Genomic DNA, 18,595 nt, shown 5'->3' on the forward strand with positions numbered 1-18,595 from the left:
TGGCCATTCCCTTCTTTGAGGCCCCACTGTACCCTCTTATTTCTCTCGAAGCACCTGGGAGATTATTGCATTGATTTGCTTATATGTCTGTGTCTCTCTGTCAGCCTAAATTCCTTCAAAGTAAATTGTGTACTACTCATCTTTTGTTCCCTGCCCCTGGCACAGTGCCAAATTGCTTTTCAGAAATGTATGTACCAATTTAATCTCCCTCCACTAGGGCAGGAGAATGCTGGAATTGTTGAAAAAGAAATCTTTATTATATCGACAGGTGAAAATTAATATCTTGGTGTAATGAGCATTTCCTTTGTTATTGGTGCGATTGACCATTTTTTGCTATTATTAATATTTGTCTACATTTCCCATAGAAATTATCATCTCATGTCCTTTCATCATTTTTTTATATTGGTGTTTTTCTATCCATTTTTAAATGAGCTCTTTGTATGATAAAAATATTATTTGTATTATATGTTTGTTCAAATTGCTTTGCATCATTTTTTGTCTTATATCTATGGGATTTTTTTGGACATTAGAGTTTTTGAATTATAATACAATCAAAATATACTGTGGAGGGAAGATGTTACATTACTTTTTAAAAAAATTATTTTTTTGAATCAAGATATATTTCACATACCATAAATTCATCATTTTAAAGTGTGTAATTGAGTGTTTTCCTAGGATAGTCACAAGGTTGTGCAACCATCATCACTAATTTCAGAACATTTTTAGCACCAAAAAAGAAGCCTCATACTCATTAGCAGTCACTCCCTATTCCCCACTGCCCATAGCTCTAGCCAACTAGTAATCTACTTTCTGGGTCTATGGATTCATCCATTCTGGATGTTCCACATATATGGAATCATATAAGCCTTTTGTGTCTGGCTTTTTTCATGTAGCATAATGTTTTTAAGACTCATCTATGTAGTAGCGTGTATCAGTACTTCATTCCCTTCTATGACTGAATTATATTTCATTGGATATACCACATTTTGTTTATCCACTTCTCAGCTGAAGGCCACCTGGGTTGTTTCCATTTTTTGCTCTTATCATAATGCTGCTATGAACATTTGTGTACAAGTTTTTATGTGAGCATAGTTTTCAGTTTTCTTGGGTATATGGCTAGGGATGGAATGGCCAAGTCATATAGTAACTCTATGGTCAACTTTTTGAGGAACTGCCAAACTGTTTTCCACAGTGATTGCGCCATTTTACATTCCCATGAGCAATGTACAAGGATTCCAGTTTCTTCACATCCTCACCAATAGTTGTTTCCATTGTTCTTTTTCGAGTCCTTGTAGTGGAAATTAAATATAAGGATTCATAAACCCTTTTAATCCATTCTGGTTTAATTAGTATAATTATATAGGTACTCTTGCTAAATAAAATTCTATCAGTATCTATTGATGTTCATTTGAAAGAAATCAAAGTCTCAATGTCAGGAAAGAACCATTAATATCTACTGTGATATAAAACATGTTCCTCAGTTTTATACTGTAGTAATATAAAAATATATTCACTTTAGGCCAGGCATGGTGGCTCCCACCTGTAATCCCAGCACTCTGGGAGGCCGAAGTGGGAGGAATGCTTTAGGTCAGGAGTTTGAGACCAGCCTGAGAAAGAGTGAGACCCCATCTCTACTAAAAATAGAAAAATTAGCTGGGCATCATGTCAGGCACCTGTAGTCCCAGCTACTTGGGAGGCTGAAGCAGAAGGATTGCTTGAGCCCAGGAATTTGAGGTTGCTGTGAGCTAGGCTGACACCATGGCACTCTAGCCTATATATTTTCACTCTAGAAGCATTCCTTAAAATTTCTCTGTCCCAAAGTAATAATTTTACCATTAATGAATTACTGTTATGTTTCTTTGTGATGATATTTTGCCTGCTTTTATGTTTAATTGCGCTTTAGAAAGGATTATTGACAACTATCCACACATCCCAAAATGAATCAGATGTTTAAGTAATGAACTGTAACCATGAACAGGAAAGAAGGAGCAATGTTTAGAAGAAGGGCTTTTAGCCTTTAAGTTTTGTGCCTTTTTTTGATCACTCTATGCTGAGGTGCTTGAATGCCCATCCATTGTAAAGTGGCAACTTAGAAAGGAGGAGCCTGTCAGTAGAGAGAGGAGATTGGTGGAGGTGATAGTGTTAGGACCTCGTGTTAATGTGATACCTAAAAAATGTTGATTAGCCAGTGGAGCAGAGATATTGCTATGAGAGGATTTGAGAACCAGAAACAGTACATGATATTAATAGTGATGCTGAAGTCGCTGTGAGTAGAGCTGAAAGCCAGGGAGGCAGGCTTTGCTTAGGTAAGGCCCGAGCAAATGTTGCTTAGATGGAACCGTACTGCTGTCGTTCTGATTCAAAGACATCCTGATTGTCACGACGTGAGGAATGCTGAGTCTATAAACAGTTTTCTCAATAAAATTAAGCATAACTCTGGAGTTAGTTGGAGTTTTTCTTTGGTGACCTGTCATATGACTTTTCATCTTGGGTTTTGCTATAATTCACTTCACAAATATATCTTCTATCAAAATAAGTGGGATGAGATTCTTGCCCATCTAACAACTTCTTTTTAAGATAATACAATTTTTTGCATTCTACAAAAATAATTAGGGACTGTAATTTCACACCATGCCTCTTCTCTGGACTTTTCAGGATTTTATTTGAATGTTCCCTTTCTCCTGGAGAGGTGATGGTTTGGATTTTTAAAAAGATGTATTTATTTAGGATAGATTGGTAATTATTGTACATATTAATGGGGCATAGGTGATGTTTCAATATATGTATAAATTATGTAATGATCAAATCAGGGTAATTAGCATATCCATCACAATAAACACCATTTTTTTGTGGTGAGGACATTCAAAAACCTCTCTTCTAGCTATTTTGAAATATACAGTACATGATTAACTCATAAATGTTACACATCAATATTTTATTCTCACATATATCCCAATCTTGCTATCTGTAGGTACTCAACTGTTTAATTTTGAGTTTTGCTTTCATTATGTTGATTTATATGTTCTTTGGCAGTGAGAAACTTTTTTTTGGTGGGAGCTGAACTAAAAAGCCAACAGTAAATAAAAAGCAAATGGAAATAATAAGATTAGGCAAAAATTCTTAAATGTGAGCATTATCTAGTAAATGGAAAATTTAATCAGATAAAACATGTATTGGAAATATAGTAGAATAGAAATACCAGTGCTCTGAAAAATATTGAAGGGAAGCCATATGTGCATGTTTAGTTGATTTAATGCAATCCTGGAATAGACATTCGTTTGCTAGTGGGATATATAAAGAAAGCTTGGTGATACAAAGTTGAGGAGATACTCCGGTAAGAGCAGAGTAAGAGTAGTAACCAAGGGAGCCCCAGTGAAATAAATTGAATGACCCGAAAATTACTATGTGGAGAAGAATAAACCTCATTTGACAATGACGTTTCATTTGAATGACTTTTCTGTGTCAGGTCCTATGCCAGGTGCTGAACTAGCCTTTAATATTTTTTCTTGGATTATTGCAATAGCCTCCAGTTTTTCCCTTATGCTCCAACCCACAACCTTTCTGTCCTTTCTCATCACAGTAGCCAGTATGATACTGTTAATAAAAAGACAAACCTTTTCTCACCCTTGATCAAAGCTCGCACCTCATACCAGGGAGGAGGGGGGAAACCTGAGACTTTGTATTGCTCTACAAGCCTTAGAATCTTGTTGCCTCTTCTGCCCCTCAATTACTTCCCTTTGGGAAACCTGCCATTGCCATTTCTCAGGCAGGCCAGGCCTGGTCCCACCGCTGGGCTTTTGCACTTGCAGGTCCCCCTGCCTGGAATGCCTTGCCACCATGTAGGCACAGGGCTCCCTCCTTCTGTTATTTCTCTAGCACTATCTTCTCCCTCTCACATCCTGGTTAAAAGTGGACCCCTCTACTTGCTACTTCCTATTCCACTCCCAGCTTTTGTCCTCTATAGTACAAACCACCAGATGACATACTACATATTTTTCTTATTAATTTTATTGTCTTTCTCTCCTCTTTACTATGTAAGCTTCTCGAGGGCACAGATTTTTTTCCCTACTTTGTTTACTCCTGTGCCTAGTGCTTTGGATAGTTCCTGAATACGCAACACTCAGTAAATATTTATTGACTCAAAGAATTAATTTGGATTCATAGGAACATGTGAAGAAGGAAATCAGTATTACTTACAACTAACACCAGTATTTTGTGTATTTTTTTCTCTCCCACTTAATGTTAAAGAAATGTTGGAAAATATAGAAAAGCACAAAAGAAGTAACTCAGGAAGTAATTAAAAATCATCCTTAATTGTTACAAAGAAAGCTCCCTTTTATGTTTTGCTATATCTTTCTCTCTTGGAGTGCCTATCTTTCTCTCTCTTTCTCTTCCCTTCTCCTGCCCCCTTATATCTGTGTACATACATGATCTTCTCCCTTTGTGTATGAACATATACTTTGATTTCTTCTTTTTTTCTATTCATTTATCAGTAGGTGTGGGTGTGCTCCATTATGTTATAACTGTTCTTTAAAAACACAATTTTAAATGCCTTGTTATCATTCTATTATGTAGGCACATTATTGTTTAACTACTTCTATATTATATATTTGTATTTTTAGATTGTCTCAATTTTCTTATATTTGTTTTAATGAATGATCATCTTGTTTCTTTGTACATCCCTGTGCAGGTCTCTGATTATTTTTCTTGGGTTGTTTATTAGAAGTGAAATTACTAAGACAAAGTATATGACCTTTTTAACCTGACTAGATACATGTGTGATATTGTCTTCCAGAGTGTCTCACTCTGGTGGCATTAGGTGACAATATTTCTTTACCATGCCTTTGCTAGCCCTGAGAATTATTTTTTTTCTAAAAACCTTAACTAATTTTGATAAATAATGTATACTTCTTTGATTAAGAAGTGCCTTTTTCATGTATTTATTGGCCATTTGTTTATTATATTCTATGAAGCCCTTTTATCTATTTCTTGACTTATTAATTATAGCTGGTATTGTTGGCTTTCTATTATAAAGATAAAAAATGTAACACCTTTATAATATCTCTTATGTCCCCTGACTTTTGTCACCTGTATTTTTGTTACTTACATCTTTTTGGCTCTTATATTAGTTGATTTTATGTACTAAGATAATATAATTAAACCTCTATTGATTTATCAACTTTAGACAGTATGTATTGACTCTCTGCTAGGAAAGATAAGTAAATTAAGATATTGAATGTGTTTTCATTGTTTTTTCTCTCCTCTCTCACCCTCAGGTTTTATTACTTTCATTATTATTTGTTCTCACTTTATAAGCTTTTAAACATTTATAATCTGTTCTCTAAATTCAATTAAGTCTCTGTGTTTTGCCATAGGTTGATTCTGAAGATTTAAAAAACATCTTATATATTCATAGACCTTAAATAAAAGAAAAAAGAAAAAAAAGGAAATAAAAAACCACTAAAGGGCATTTATGTAGTGATTATAACAAATGTCATGTGTCAGATATAAAGGTTGGTGTTTGGTCCCACAGAGAATAAAATGTAATCATGTGCAATTGGATATTTGAAGGAGAGTCTGCATGTGTTGACTTCTACTTTCTTTCTAACTTCCTTTACTTCATGTGTCTTATTTTCTTTAATTCCACATCATTTAGGAGCACCTAAAGAAAGTTCCTAATGAGGGAGCTGGACTCTGAGAGTCTTTGCTTTCTGTTTTGTTTGGTTGGAAAACCTCCTTATAATTCCTCCTTGTGGTAAGTGCCAGTGGGTTATTCGACCTTGTCTGTCTTGTCCTGGCAGTTGGTCGGTAACTGGTTGTCTGGGTATAGGAATTTAGGTTCAAAATATTTTCCCTACTATCCTCTATTATCATCTACAATCCCAAGTTAATGATGAGAAGTATGATGTCAGCATGATTCTAACTTCCTTTAGATACCTGTTCTTTCTCTTTGGAAGCTTTTATAATTTTTCTCTATCCTGAGAACTCTGATATTTTACCAGGATGTATCAGGGTATGAAATGTTTTCATTTGTCCTGTGTGGTATTTGGATTATTTTTTCCATTTGAACTGTGCCATGTTCAGTTCAGGGAAGATTTCTCCTGTTTTTTCATTGTTTTCTCCCTATTGCAATCTACCTTTATTTTTCCCTTGTGGAACTCCCAAAAGACACAAATTAGACTTCTTGGATCTGTGCTCTGTATTGCTCAATTTTTCTTTCATAGTTCCAGTGTCTTTGTGTTTTTATCCAGCACTCTATTTTATCTCTTGAACCACCCATCTTAGTTTTTAGCCATGTGGTTCATTGGTTAGTGCATCCATTTACCTGTAAAATATTAGTAATTATTTTTTATTTCCAGGAAATCATCTACTTATCTGATTACTCCTTTTCCATGGCAACCATTTTTTGCTTTATGGCTCTAATGTCCTTGCTTATCTCTCTGAAGGTACTAAATCTCTGTTGCCTGAATTAGCCTTGTTTCTCTAGTGTCTTTTCTATTTGTTCATTTGGGCCTGTATTTGTTATCTATTGCTGCTTAGCAATTTTTAAAACAAAAAAACAATGTATTATACACCATTTCTGTGGGTCAGGAATCCAGGCAATCCAGGCATTGCTTAGCTGGGTACCTCTGCCCAAAGATGTCTCACAAGCCTATGATCAAGGTGTTGGCCAGGTCTGTATTCTCATCTGAAGGCTCCTCTGGGGGAAGGATCTGGGTCCAAGTTCACTCGTGCTGTTGTTGGCTATATTCACTTTCTTATCAGTTATTGGCTTGAACTCACTTCCTAGTTGACTGCTGGCAAGAATCCTCCCTCAGTCTCTACTTTTCATGGGTCTCTGCATAGGGCAGCTCACAACCTGGCAGCTGACTTGCCTCAAAGCAAACCAGCAAGACAGCAAGAGAAGGCAGGTAAGGTGGAAGCCAGAGCCTTCTTGTAAACTCATCTTGGGAGTGCCACCTCAGCACTTGTGCCATACTTTATTCCTTATAAGTGAGTTGCTTACGTCCACCTCACACTCAAGGGGAGGGGATGACATAAGGGTGTGGGTCCCAGAAGGCAGAGGTCATTGGGGCACCATCTTAGATGCTGCCTACTGTGGGGGACTTCTTTTGGGAGGGCCTGGTTTCCACTGTTCCTTGTTTCTAAATGTAGGGACCTGTGGGATATTCTAGATGGCCGGTCTGGGTTTACTCTGTGAGTGTAAATGCAGGGTCGTATAACATGTGTTGGCTTCCTTTTTCCATGTGTGGACAGACAGCAGGAGGGCAGGCTGGGTATCCCCCCTTGGATAATTCCTCATCCTTTTGCCACATGGTTGGAACCTGCTACCTGTTACTAACCACTAGAATATGGCAAATGTGATGGAGTAGCCACTCCCTTGATTAGATTATATCATATGGCAAAGGAAGGGGGGTTTTGAAGATGTAATCACAGAACTAAATCAGTTCATTTTGAGTTAATCAAAAAGGAGATTATCCTGGGTGGGCCTGAATTAATCAGACAAAAGACCTTCAGGAGGAGGTCAGAGATGCCCTCCTTCTGGCCTTGAAGAAGCAAGCTGCCATGAGTTCGGAGCTGCAAGGAAATGAATTTTTCCAATTGTCTGAATGAACTTGGAAGACGATTCTTCCCCAGCCAAGCCCCAAGAGGAGGTTGCACCTTAGCCAACACCTTGATTATAGCTTTGTGAGACCCTGAGCTAAGGATCTAGCTAAGCTGAGCCTGGACTCCTGACCCACAGAAATTATGAGATATTAAATACGTGTTGTTTTAAGCTGCTAAATATGGTGGCAATTCATTACACAATAGGAAATTAACACAGTGTATTTCCCTCCTGGGTTCTCTTAATGCCTATACTTTGCTGGTTCTTCCTTGTGTCTACAGTGGATGTCTGGAGTAAACCCATCTCTGTTCTTTCTCAGAGTCCAGATCCCTCATTAGGAACCTTCTGTAGGAAGAGGCTCCCCTTTTCTACGTAGAGCAGACCTTGGACAGTGACCTGGGGCACATCACTGCTGCCAGCTGTGCCTTTTATTTATTTGTGGGGGGGAGGGTGTGTGGGAAGAGGAGGAGCTTAACTTCCAGATGTTCTGAAGGCACTTGTTCAATGAAAAGACGTAGCGACCACCCTCACCTGCTCCCATGCTGTGTATTTGTTCATTCTGAGCTTGGAGCTTCTCTGGGTCACTGTTGGTGAGAACCATGCTTATGCCAGGTGTATCTGTGGTTTCCACTACTCTAATTTTCCCACCCAGCTAATTCTGCTTGCTTGTTTTTTCTCTTCATGGAATTTCATAAAACGTCTGGTCTGTTGACGGCATATTTTCCTGTTTTCATAATGCTGTTATGGTTTCATTCTTTAAACAGAAAACCATTTTCCTAGCATTTCAATGGGACCTTGGAAGTGAAGGGAGGCAGATGTCAATAATGAATCTGCATGAGCTCAGCCTTACATCCTGAGCTGGACTTGCCTTTTTCTGTTTTTCAAAGAAAAAATAAAATACTGCTTTGCTACCTAATGTTGATATAATATATTTGTAATGGATTTGGCATATTTCTAATCAAATTGATGAGAAAAGGCAGAAATGTTATCATAATAATTACTTTTCTCATGCTCTATTATTATTGTTTCCTTCTAAAGTTCCCCAAAACATACTTCTGTGAAGACTCTGGTCTCCTTTTTCTTCTTTTCCTCTTCTCCTACTTATACTTACATAGCCTTTCTTTCTATTCTCTTAAGATATTTTCACAGAACAGGTGACTTAAAAATATTTGCTGACACTATGTTCTTTTCTAACAGTAATAGCATGCATGATGTAGGTGCTGGGGATGTTGAGATAATTGAACTAAAATTGTGATTTTAGAATTTTCTTAAGACTCTTTTAGTTCTGAGTAACACAAACCTACTTCAAATTTAGGTTAGAAAGAGAATTTATTAGAAGGAAACTGCAGTATCTCACTGGACCTCAGGGTAAAATTGTGTTCAGATGTCCTAAGAGTCTAGAACCAGGAAGTAGAAACCTTACAGGAACCCAGGTAGTCTTTATCTTACTGTCTCAGACTTTCTGCCTCTCCTGTCTCTGCTTTTCTGAACATATGCTTATTCTTTGCTCTCTGAGCAGACTCACTTTGACTGTTTTGGCGTGGATGTGGCCAAATATGGCTGCCCATTGATGGCAACCTAAATTTTCAAGTTCATACCATTGCAGTTCAAGCAAACGGCAGAAACATAATCCCAGATTCCGAGAGAAAGAATCTATTTGGTTTAGCTTAGGCCATCTATCTTTTTTTAGCCTGGTTTTATGTGGTCATGTTTTGTGGTGTAAACATGACTGCCATGGCCCAAGTTCTCAAAGAGGAGGTAAGTTAGAAGATCAAACGGCTGTCTCAAAACATTTCTGTTACAACATTCTTGTATGCTGCTGTTTCTCATCAGAGAGATGACTTAACTTGTGGTTTAAGAACGTGGGCTTGGGGTCAGACAGACCTTAATTCAAATCCCAGTCTGCCACCTGCTAGCTGTGTGATTTGAGGTCAGTACTTCGCCTCTCTGAGAATCAAATTCTTTCTCCGTGCAATCAGGATCACAAATCCTGAGTTCTGGGGTTGGTGGAATGATGAGATGAGATAATGTATGGTACATCCCATGCACTCAGTAAATAGAAACTATTATTAATTATTACTACTATTATACCATTTGGGAAAGACAAAATGACTGGAGCAATGTGCATTTTACCACCTGAATAATAGTGCAAGAGGATCTGGAGGCAAAATTCCAGATGCCATAGAATTACCTGATCAGTAAAAACCTAAGAGTGAGTTTTCTCTTTACCATACTTGGCCAAAAAAAAAAAAAAAAAAAAAAAAGGTACAGTCTAGGTTGCTAGAGTTGGGCCCAAAGAATCTAAACTTATTTCTAGAATGGAATTTTTGCTTCTGTTGGCTTTGGAAATAGAGGAATCAGTGGTCTTGTGATCTTAAAGAGAGCCAAACAGGGCTGATGGTCACTACTACAGTCATAATAGTTCTTTCCAGCCAGTGCCTGCTCTAATGGGCACTGCATTCATTCTGCTTGGTGGCTGGTATATTTTGATTGGCTAATACCTTATTCAGTGAAATATTTTGAATATCATCCCTGGAAACCATATGTCATCGATTCAAAAGGCCTCGGTTTCTTTGTTAAAGGAGACGCCCTACTTTCTCTTTAAAACAATTAAGACTTCCCTTGTACTTTTCTCACTTATATGACAAAATTGTGGGTGGCAGTCACCATTAAATGAACTTTTAGTAAAGAATATGAAATATGATAATAGTTCAAATTCTATATTATTTAAGGATACCAAATGTAACCTGAAAGTTAATCTCTCTGTAAAGTAGAGATGTCAAAACAAACTATGTTTATGGCTTATTAAAAATGTAGTGTATGTTGTTCTATCTGGAACTGTAGTAGCATGGTATGTCAGTGACTAACTGTGTCATTTTTCTCTCAAGTTATGCAGACATTTTGATTGAGAGGGAAGTGTTAATGCAGAAGTACATTCATCTAGTTCAGATCGTAGAGACAGAAAAAATTGCAGCTAACCAACTCCGACATCAACTTGAAGATCAAGACACAGAAATCGAAAGGCTTAAATCAGAGGTATTTCCCAGTTGATAGATTCCTTCTCATTGTTTCTCATTCACTGTCATCTCATGATTGCCTCAGGCCTGTTCAGGGCAAATTCTAATCCCAGGCAAGGTCCTCATCATCAACACCTACCTGGTTGGGCTGTGCACCTGGACATGGGTCTAATGTCTGCATTAGGATTAGGTGAATGTGCTATAGCAACATAGCAGGATAATGTGGGTTTTTTGTTTGTGTGTTTGGGTTTTTTAGTTATTTGTGTTCCCAGTGTCGTTCATTAGATCAGAAATTCAAGAATTGACTATAACATTTAACTGTTTTTGCATGGGTTCTTATATTAATGATAATTATGAGTTTGTCATAAATTCAGTTTAAGTCCCAAATGACAACTAACGAAAGACCGGAAGTGATGAATTCAGAAGTACTTTAACTTTTTTAAGATCGAAGGAGTCCAGCCTTCTCCCCACCAGAATTTTGAAAAGAATGTTTGGGTTAAACTGTAAGATGTTTGCTAGCATGCATTTTTTCCTAAAGTTGGAATTCTTGCCTGCCCTCTCTCCCGCCTCTAACTGAGTGTGAACTTCTCAGGCCCTGATCCCTCAATGGTCAGGCTGACACCAAGGGACAGTAGAAGGTTGTCGTGGAGTCCACAGCCACGGTAGTATGCCTGAGTCCTCCCTATCTCCCAGGTCTTGGTCTCTATAAGAGAATTCTGAGTTTACCTTTCCTGCTGCCTTTTCATTTCTCTTGGGAAGTGAGCAGTAACCGGAGACTGGAAGAGGAATGTAGGAATGAGATTTTTTTCTAGCCAGGGGTGAGTTAGTATCTTCTTAGAGTCAAAAAAGAGAATAGGACAGACGGATTGAAACGTACTACTAATCATACCCTCACTCACAGAAACAGTTCAGGCTCCTCAGCCTTGGGAACTTGCTTGTCACTGTCATCAGACAATATATTCCTTTTGGTTTCTTCACACCTTCCTCTCAGACACGCCCTGTGAGTCCTTTGTGGGGGTTTTGCCTTCTGCTCTCTGTGGACATCATCTCCCATGCACAGAGCCTGGGTATGAGCTGATTCCGACTGGGATGTGGCAGTCTCTTTGAGATGACAAGCTGCAGACTGTGTTCAGCATTATCATTAGAGTCGTTAATTTCCCGATTTGACCCTGATATCTGATATAGAGAAAACAACAGCAGAAAACGTAACAAACCTGCATTTTAAAAGACTATATCTGGCACTGTAATTTAAAACCAAATTATTGTGTTCTTTCTTTGCCACTGTAAGCTAGAGCAGATGCTTGTCTGCTAAGTGAAGGAGGTTGGTATTTATTCCATGAAAGAAACTCATACCAAGCAATGCTCCTCCATGTTTATTTATGTGTGTTTATCTGTCTTCACTACGTTCTATTTCAGTCTGAATAGAGACTGCAGCTAAAAACTGTCAGTAGCAGGTATGTCTTGTGTGCTTGCTTGACAGGAGCCATAATTTATTTCCTACTCCTTTCATTTTCTCATTTCCCTGGTAGAAAACAGCAGAGGGGTATATTTGGTATTGGGGACAAAGTAGCAAGACAGGTCAGAGGGGGCAATTATGATCTCTTAATTTTTTAAGTGTTTGCTTGTTAGTAAACCCATATAGGTTCTTATGTTTGTCAGGGCCTGCAGTTGAGTGGTGGTCTAGTGAATTTTATTGCTATGTGTAGATGAGAGGCCACCTGGTCTTGAATTGCCCCTGACAGGTGATAGAACTGAGCTGGAGATGTAAAGAGATCCCAGGTAGTTGCAATCCTTTTTACCTTTTCTGATGCATCCTCCTGGCTGGCTTCGACCAATCCCTAGGCTCTGAAGTTCCTTTTGCAGTTGCCTTGTTCCCGAGGAGATCTGTGAGTTTGCCGTACCATGTGTACCTGGAAGGCCACAGGTCGATGATGGGAAGCAAGAGCTTTGATCTGAGTGTCACTGCCTTTGGAGACCACAGGGCATTATGGACAGCCACCTTCAGGCAGGTGGTCAACATGTCCTGTGGAGGCCTTGACCTGGCCATCATGGCAGTCAGGGCTGAGTTTGGGGCTCACTTTCCTCCTAACCCAGATCTCAGCACCCTCTTTCCATGGTCACTTCTCATAAGCTCTTCTGTTAATGACACCAGGCTTGGGCGAAGCACACGTTTCCCCTGCCTCCACGCTGAAGGAAGAGAGAGCGCATAAAAAGTGCATGCGTCCTGAGGATCTCAGTGGACCACCTTTGTAGACACAACTTCCTGTGGGTGATGGCTGTAATCCAGTATTTCCCAAATCATGAAATTGTCCAATTTTGTGTTGTAGATTATCGCTCTCAATAAAACCAAAGAACGAATGCGACCTTACCAAAGCAATCAAGAAGATGAGGATCCAGACATCAAGAAGATTAAAAAGGTAGGGCGCTGGAGGTTCCTGGCTTGCGGTGAGCATGGCGACCAGTTGTCTGTTCTGCGGTGATCTGTTTGCCATCCTGCCCCTGAGCTGGGAGCAGCCTCGGTGCTTCTGTGCTGATGGCTCCCAGACATGTCTTTCAGCGGCCACTCTGGAGAATTGCAGCTTGAGATGTCTTTCCACTCTCTGGGAAGGATGCTAAAACTGAACATGTAGACAACAGCGTTCTCCAGTTGAGTTAATTAAATGCTTGTCGAACCTCTTGATTTTGTGCTACTTCCATATTTTGGGGAAACATTTTTAAAATTACATCTCAAAACTATTTTTTCTTTTCGCTTTAGTCTTTTGTGCTATTTAGGAAAGATTATTTTGGACATGTGAGAAGATTGAATAAATCAGCACATCCGCTTAGATTTCTGTTTTATTATTGTTGTTTCTTGTACAATATCACACAATCAACAGGTCTTTCCATCGTACTGTCAGTTATAATTGCACAGCTTTTACATGAAACAGATACCGGCTCTCACGCTAGCCCACTGTGTTTTGATTTGTATCATCTAGGTTTTGACTTCATGATCTCAATTGTCCTGGGTAAAGCACTTACTTGGCTTTGTTAATATTATGTAAAAAGCTTCACATTTAAGGAACTTTTCCTGGATATACATCTTCAAATCTGCATTTCTTCTTAATTTTTTCTTATTCTTGTTTGTCTATGCTAATAATTATTCCCCCTTCACTGTGACAAAACTTTAAATATTGTTCGGCATTTGAAATAGAAATGATTTTTGGGACTAAGTTGAACGTTTTCAGTTGTCAAGAAATAAAAAAGTCAAATAATACCATTTCATTTCTTAGAATTTAAAAATGTTTATTTGGTCTGGTTTTTGTTACTGTGTTGCAAGATTCATTCTATTGCCTTTCTTTTAGTAGTATGCAGTTGCATGTAAACAAAAATATTAACAGTTCTGTGGTAGAAACTGGTCTGTTAGTAAACAAGTAAACCAGTTGTTGCTCAACAGGCAACCACTGCCCAAGTAAATAGAAAAGTTTTATCTAGCACAGAACTCACTTACGTTGATTTTTAAAAATAATTCTGTTAAATGAAAGAATACTGATAAAATAAATATCTTTTAGATTTTTCTGCCTTCTTTTCTTAATAGAAATAATTTTTAAACCTATTTTTGAACTTATTAAATAGAGTTTGAAATTAACTTTATTGTTCTTTATATCTTAAATCAAAATAATGTCTGCATGGAAAGGAGTATTAGCAAATGAATCATTTCCCTATTCTGATCTTGGCAAATATCAATGTAATTTTTTTACTTCAGAAGATCAAAAATTAAAACTGATTATTATTCACAGAATTTTTTATTAAATTTCTCTAAATAATGTACATATTAATTTCTCCACTTAATTTTGTTAAAATGTGGTTAATTTTTATTGAAGTATAACAGCTTGAACAACTATGAAAATTGATAGTATGATGACAACATTGGTAGACAGAATTTGGTGGACAACATTGGTAGACAGAATGAGAGAATTTTAAGCATTACCAAAGAAGGGTAGTTGCTTAAATACATGATAATTTTAGACCATCTGGGTGAAGTAGTATGGGAAAATAAAAAGTGTAAGGATGTGTTAAATAGATAATAATGATACTTTCAAGTATATATGAATGCGTAATCTGCTTTATTGCTGAATCTGCCACATCTAAAGTGGTAAATCCTAATTATCATATAACAAATTTTAATTAATTATCATTTTTTAACAGTTAGAAAGGACTTCAGTTTTTTTTGTCAACCGTTGTATTTTATTTTTATTATTTTAGAGACAGAGTCTCACTGTGTTGCCCAGGCTGGACTTGAACTCCTAGGCTCAAGCGATTCTCCCATCTCAGCCTCCCCAGTGGCTGGGGGTATAGGCATGTACAAACCCAGCTCTGTCAATTATCTTATAGATGAGGAAACAGAGGACTGGAATTCAAGGTCACCCAGCTGGTTATTGTCAGAGCCTTTGAGTTAAGGATTATGTTATATACCTGTCTGCTCGGTATCTAGCATTTACCTGGCCTTTTAAAAGATGATCAGAAATGTTTGTTGACTGGCTACACATCTAATGATAGGCTGAAGAAAGTTAGTCTCACACCTCCCTGAGATTCCTTTTTGTTTTTTTTGTTGTGTAGGTTCAGAGCTTCATGCGAGGATGGTTGTGTAGAAGGAAATGGAAGACCATTGTGCAGGATTACATCTGTTCTCCTCATGCTGAAAGTATGAGGAAGAGGAACCAGATTGTGTTCACCATGGTGGAGGCGGAGTCAGAGTATGTGCACCAGCTCTACATCCTGGTCAACGGCTTCCTCCGGCCCCTGCGAATGGCCGCCAGCTCTAAGAAGCCCCCCATCAGCCATGACGATGTCAGCAGTATTTTTCTCAACAGGTTTGTCTTTGCATCAATCAAAGTGTCATGTGAAAAATCCATTTGTATTTTTTTTTTTTCGAGACAGAGTCTCACTCTGTTGCCCAGGCTAGAGTGAGTGCCGTGGCGTCAGCCTAGCTCACAGCAACCTCAAACTCCTGGGCCCAAGCAATCCTTCTGTCTCGGCCTCCCAAGTAGCTGGGACTATAAGCGTGCACCACCATGCCCGGCTAATTTTTTCTATATATTTTTAGTTGGCCAATTAGTTTCTTTCTATTTTCAGTAGTGACGGGGATCTCGCTCTTGCTCAGGCTGGTTTTGAACTCCTGGCCTTGAGCGATCCTCTGGCCTCAGCCTCCCAGAGTGCTAGGATTACAGGTGTGAGCCACTGCGCCCGGCCCCCATTTGTGTTTTTTGAAAGAACTTTTACTTAATCTTAAAATAGGTCTCATAAATTCATCTCTATGAGTTTATGATGTGAAAAATAAGGAAGCTATCATTTGTGTTTCATTGTCAGCCCAAATGTGCATATCTTTATCTTGAATCTTGGAATCTAATTTTCTTAATTTTTCTTCTCAGTTTGACTTATGTTTTCTTGTCATTGTGTGGGTATGAGTGTGTGTTGGGGGAGGTAACCTCCCTCATACACTGAGGAAAATGGAGTGATTAATGGGTCTTTACGTGTTAATTATACAGGGGTATTTTAGGAAGAGCAGAAACTGGGGCCTGAGAATCTCTGGTGAATTTATTTGCTCAGTAAATGTTTATAGTGTCCTTACTGCTGAGGATTCTTGAGTGAACACAGCAGAAAATCCCTGCCTTTGTGGAACTTAAATTTTGATGTGAGAAGATAATGAATAGTGAATCAGTGAAATATATAGAATTAATGTATTATATGGTGATTAGCACTGTGGTAAAAAATAAAGGCAGAAAGCAGAGAAGATTGGGGTAAGGGAGTACCTGGGTATTTTACTTACAATTTTAGTTATTTATTTGTTTTTGAGTAGATAATATAATCACATGGTTCAAAAGCTAAAATAACAGGATGTCATCAAGCAACAGTTAGCAGTTGCACTCTCATCCTGTCTGTCTGACCTGTTCCACCCACTTTCTATCCATAACATTTTATTAGTTTCTTATACATCCGTCCAGTGTTTCTCAATTTAGATCTAAGCAAATACAAATATAGAATCTTATTTCCCCTCTTCTTACACGAAAGCCAGTGTACTTTAATATATGCTTGATTTTTTCACTTAACAATATGTACTGAAGATCTTTCCATGTTGATACCTAAAGAGCATTCTGTTTTTTAAAAAGCACTACAGGTATTACAGTCTGTAAATGTACCATAGTTGGTGGGTTTTTTTATTTTATTTTAATAGTCTTCAGTAAATCTTCAAAGGTAAGTTAACATTTGAGCAAAGACTTGAAGTTGGTGAGGAAGCCATGTGGCTTCCTGGAGGAAGGGCTGTACAAGCAGAAGGTGCTGTTGGTGCAATGGCCTGGGGCACAGTATGCGTGGCCGGCCAGCTTGAGGACATCCCAGCTCAAGGGAGGAGTCAGGGAGTTAGCAGGTGGGACACTTACAGTTGTTGACTTTTATTCTAAAGGAGCTGGAGCGATACTGGTGGGGTCTTGAGCAGGGAAGTGTCATGATATGACTTATGTTTTCAAAGGCTCGCTCTGGCTTTTCTGTTGAGAATAGGCTGTAGGGAAATCAGTTAGGTGGCTATTTCAATAATCCAAATAAAATAAGAGATGATTGCAATGTGTTGGAATCTGGGTGTATTTTTAAGTTAAATCCAGTAGGATTTGTGGATGGGTTTGATGTGGGGCTTTTGAGAAAGCAAAAAGACAAGTAAGATTCCAAAGTTTTTGGCCTGAATGACTAGAAGGATGCCAGTGCTGTTTACTACATGGTGAAGACTGAGACAAGAAGAGGTTTAGATGAAAAGATGAGGAGTTTTCTCTTGGACCTATTGAGCAGGAGATGCTATTAGCCATCTAAGTGGAGACTTCAGGTGAATAGGGATTGGACATTAGTCTTGAGTCAGGGGAGGGTTCTGAGCTGGAGATATAAATTTTGGAGTCCTAGAGCATATGGGTAGTATCTAAGGCTGCTGGTCTGAATGAGATGACCAAGAGAGTGCAGATGGGTAAGAGACGAGAAACAAGCATTAAACCCCGGGATATCTGAACATTTAGAGATTAGGAAAACGAAGAGGAGCCAGCAAAGAAGAGTGAAGAGGACCAGTGTGAGCCATAAGATGTAAAACAGAAGAGTGAGTTGTCCTGGAAACTAAGGCAAAAGGGAATGAACAACCATACCAGAAAGGTCAAATGAAACAGTAGCTGAGATTTGACCATGGGTTTAACAACTTGAAGCTTACTGGTAATGCTGATGACGGGCCAAAGCCTGATTGCAGGGGGCTTCGGAGAGAATAGGTGGTGGGAGTTGGGAATTTGAGAGGGTGGGGAGAGAAAACCCTTTTAAGGATGGTTGCTATGAAGAGGAGCAGAGAAACAGGGTGGTACCTAGAGGTAAATAAAGAGAGAAAAAGAATGATGTAGGAGAGAGAGGGGAGAATTGGTGAGCAGTAAACGCATGTAGGCAAAAGTGGATAGAATGTGGTGGATAGAGTGCAGTGCATAAGTCAAGAGATTGGTCTTAGCTGGGAGCATGGCAGGGAAGGGCTAGCACATGGACACGTCTGTACTTAGGAAGCAAGGACACCAGCTGACAGTGCAGACGGGAGGGAAGTGTCGGAATTGAGTAAGAGAGGAGAAAGGGAGAAATAGTGATCAAGTAAAGCAGGGGAATGAATGGATTGGGGAAATGCAGCATAATTGCTGGGCGGCATTCAGAGAACTCGTTAGCTTATTAAGCTAGTGGTCAGCACTTTACAGTGAGACCAGTCAGGATGTCACATGTTTTTCTTTAGCTACTTTCAGTTGCATGGATGCAGGTGCCGAGTGAGTGCACGTTTGGGATTAACTAAGATTGGTGTTGTGTGAGGCTAATATGATGAAGAGGGAAAAAGAATCAAGGAATCGAAGGTGTATGCAAGGAAGAGATTATGACAAGGAGCCATGGAATCTAACCTGTGTAGATAGGGAAATGCTAGTGTGAGGGGGTTTGGGCC

The 18,595-nt window shown here is 38.7% G+C and overlaps 1 protein-coding gene across 2 annotated transcripts in view; it reads left to right on the forward strand.

Moving 5' to 3' along the window:
- The window catches only part of RASGRF2 (Ras protein specific guanine nucleotide releasing factor 2), a 213,431-nt gene that overhangs the window by 66,344 nt on the left and 128,492 nt on the right, over nucleotides 1-18,595 (forward strand). For both annotated transcript variants that reach the window (XM_012766816.2, XM_012766818.2), the window contains exons 3-5: nucleotides 10,495-10,642; nucleotides 12,951-13,040; nucleotides 15,220-15,473. In XM_012766816.2, coding sequence (XP_012622270.1) covers nucleotides 10,495-10,642; nucleotides 12,951-13,040; nucleotides 15,220-15,473 — 492 coding nt within the window. The remainder of the gene's footprint in view (nucleotides 1-10,494; nucleotides 10,643-12,950; nucleotides 13,041-15,219; nucleotides 15,474-18,595) is intronic.

Source organism: Microcebus murinus, chromosome 11, assembly GCF_040939455.1.
Source record: "Microcebus murinus isolate Inina chromosome 11, M.murinus_Inina_mat1.0, whole genome shotgun sequence".
NCBI classification, from domain to species: Eukaryota; Metazoa; Chordata; class Mammalia; order Primates; family Cheirogaleidae; genus Microcebus; species Microcebus murinus.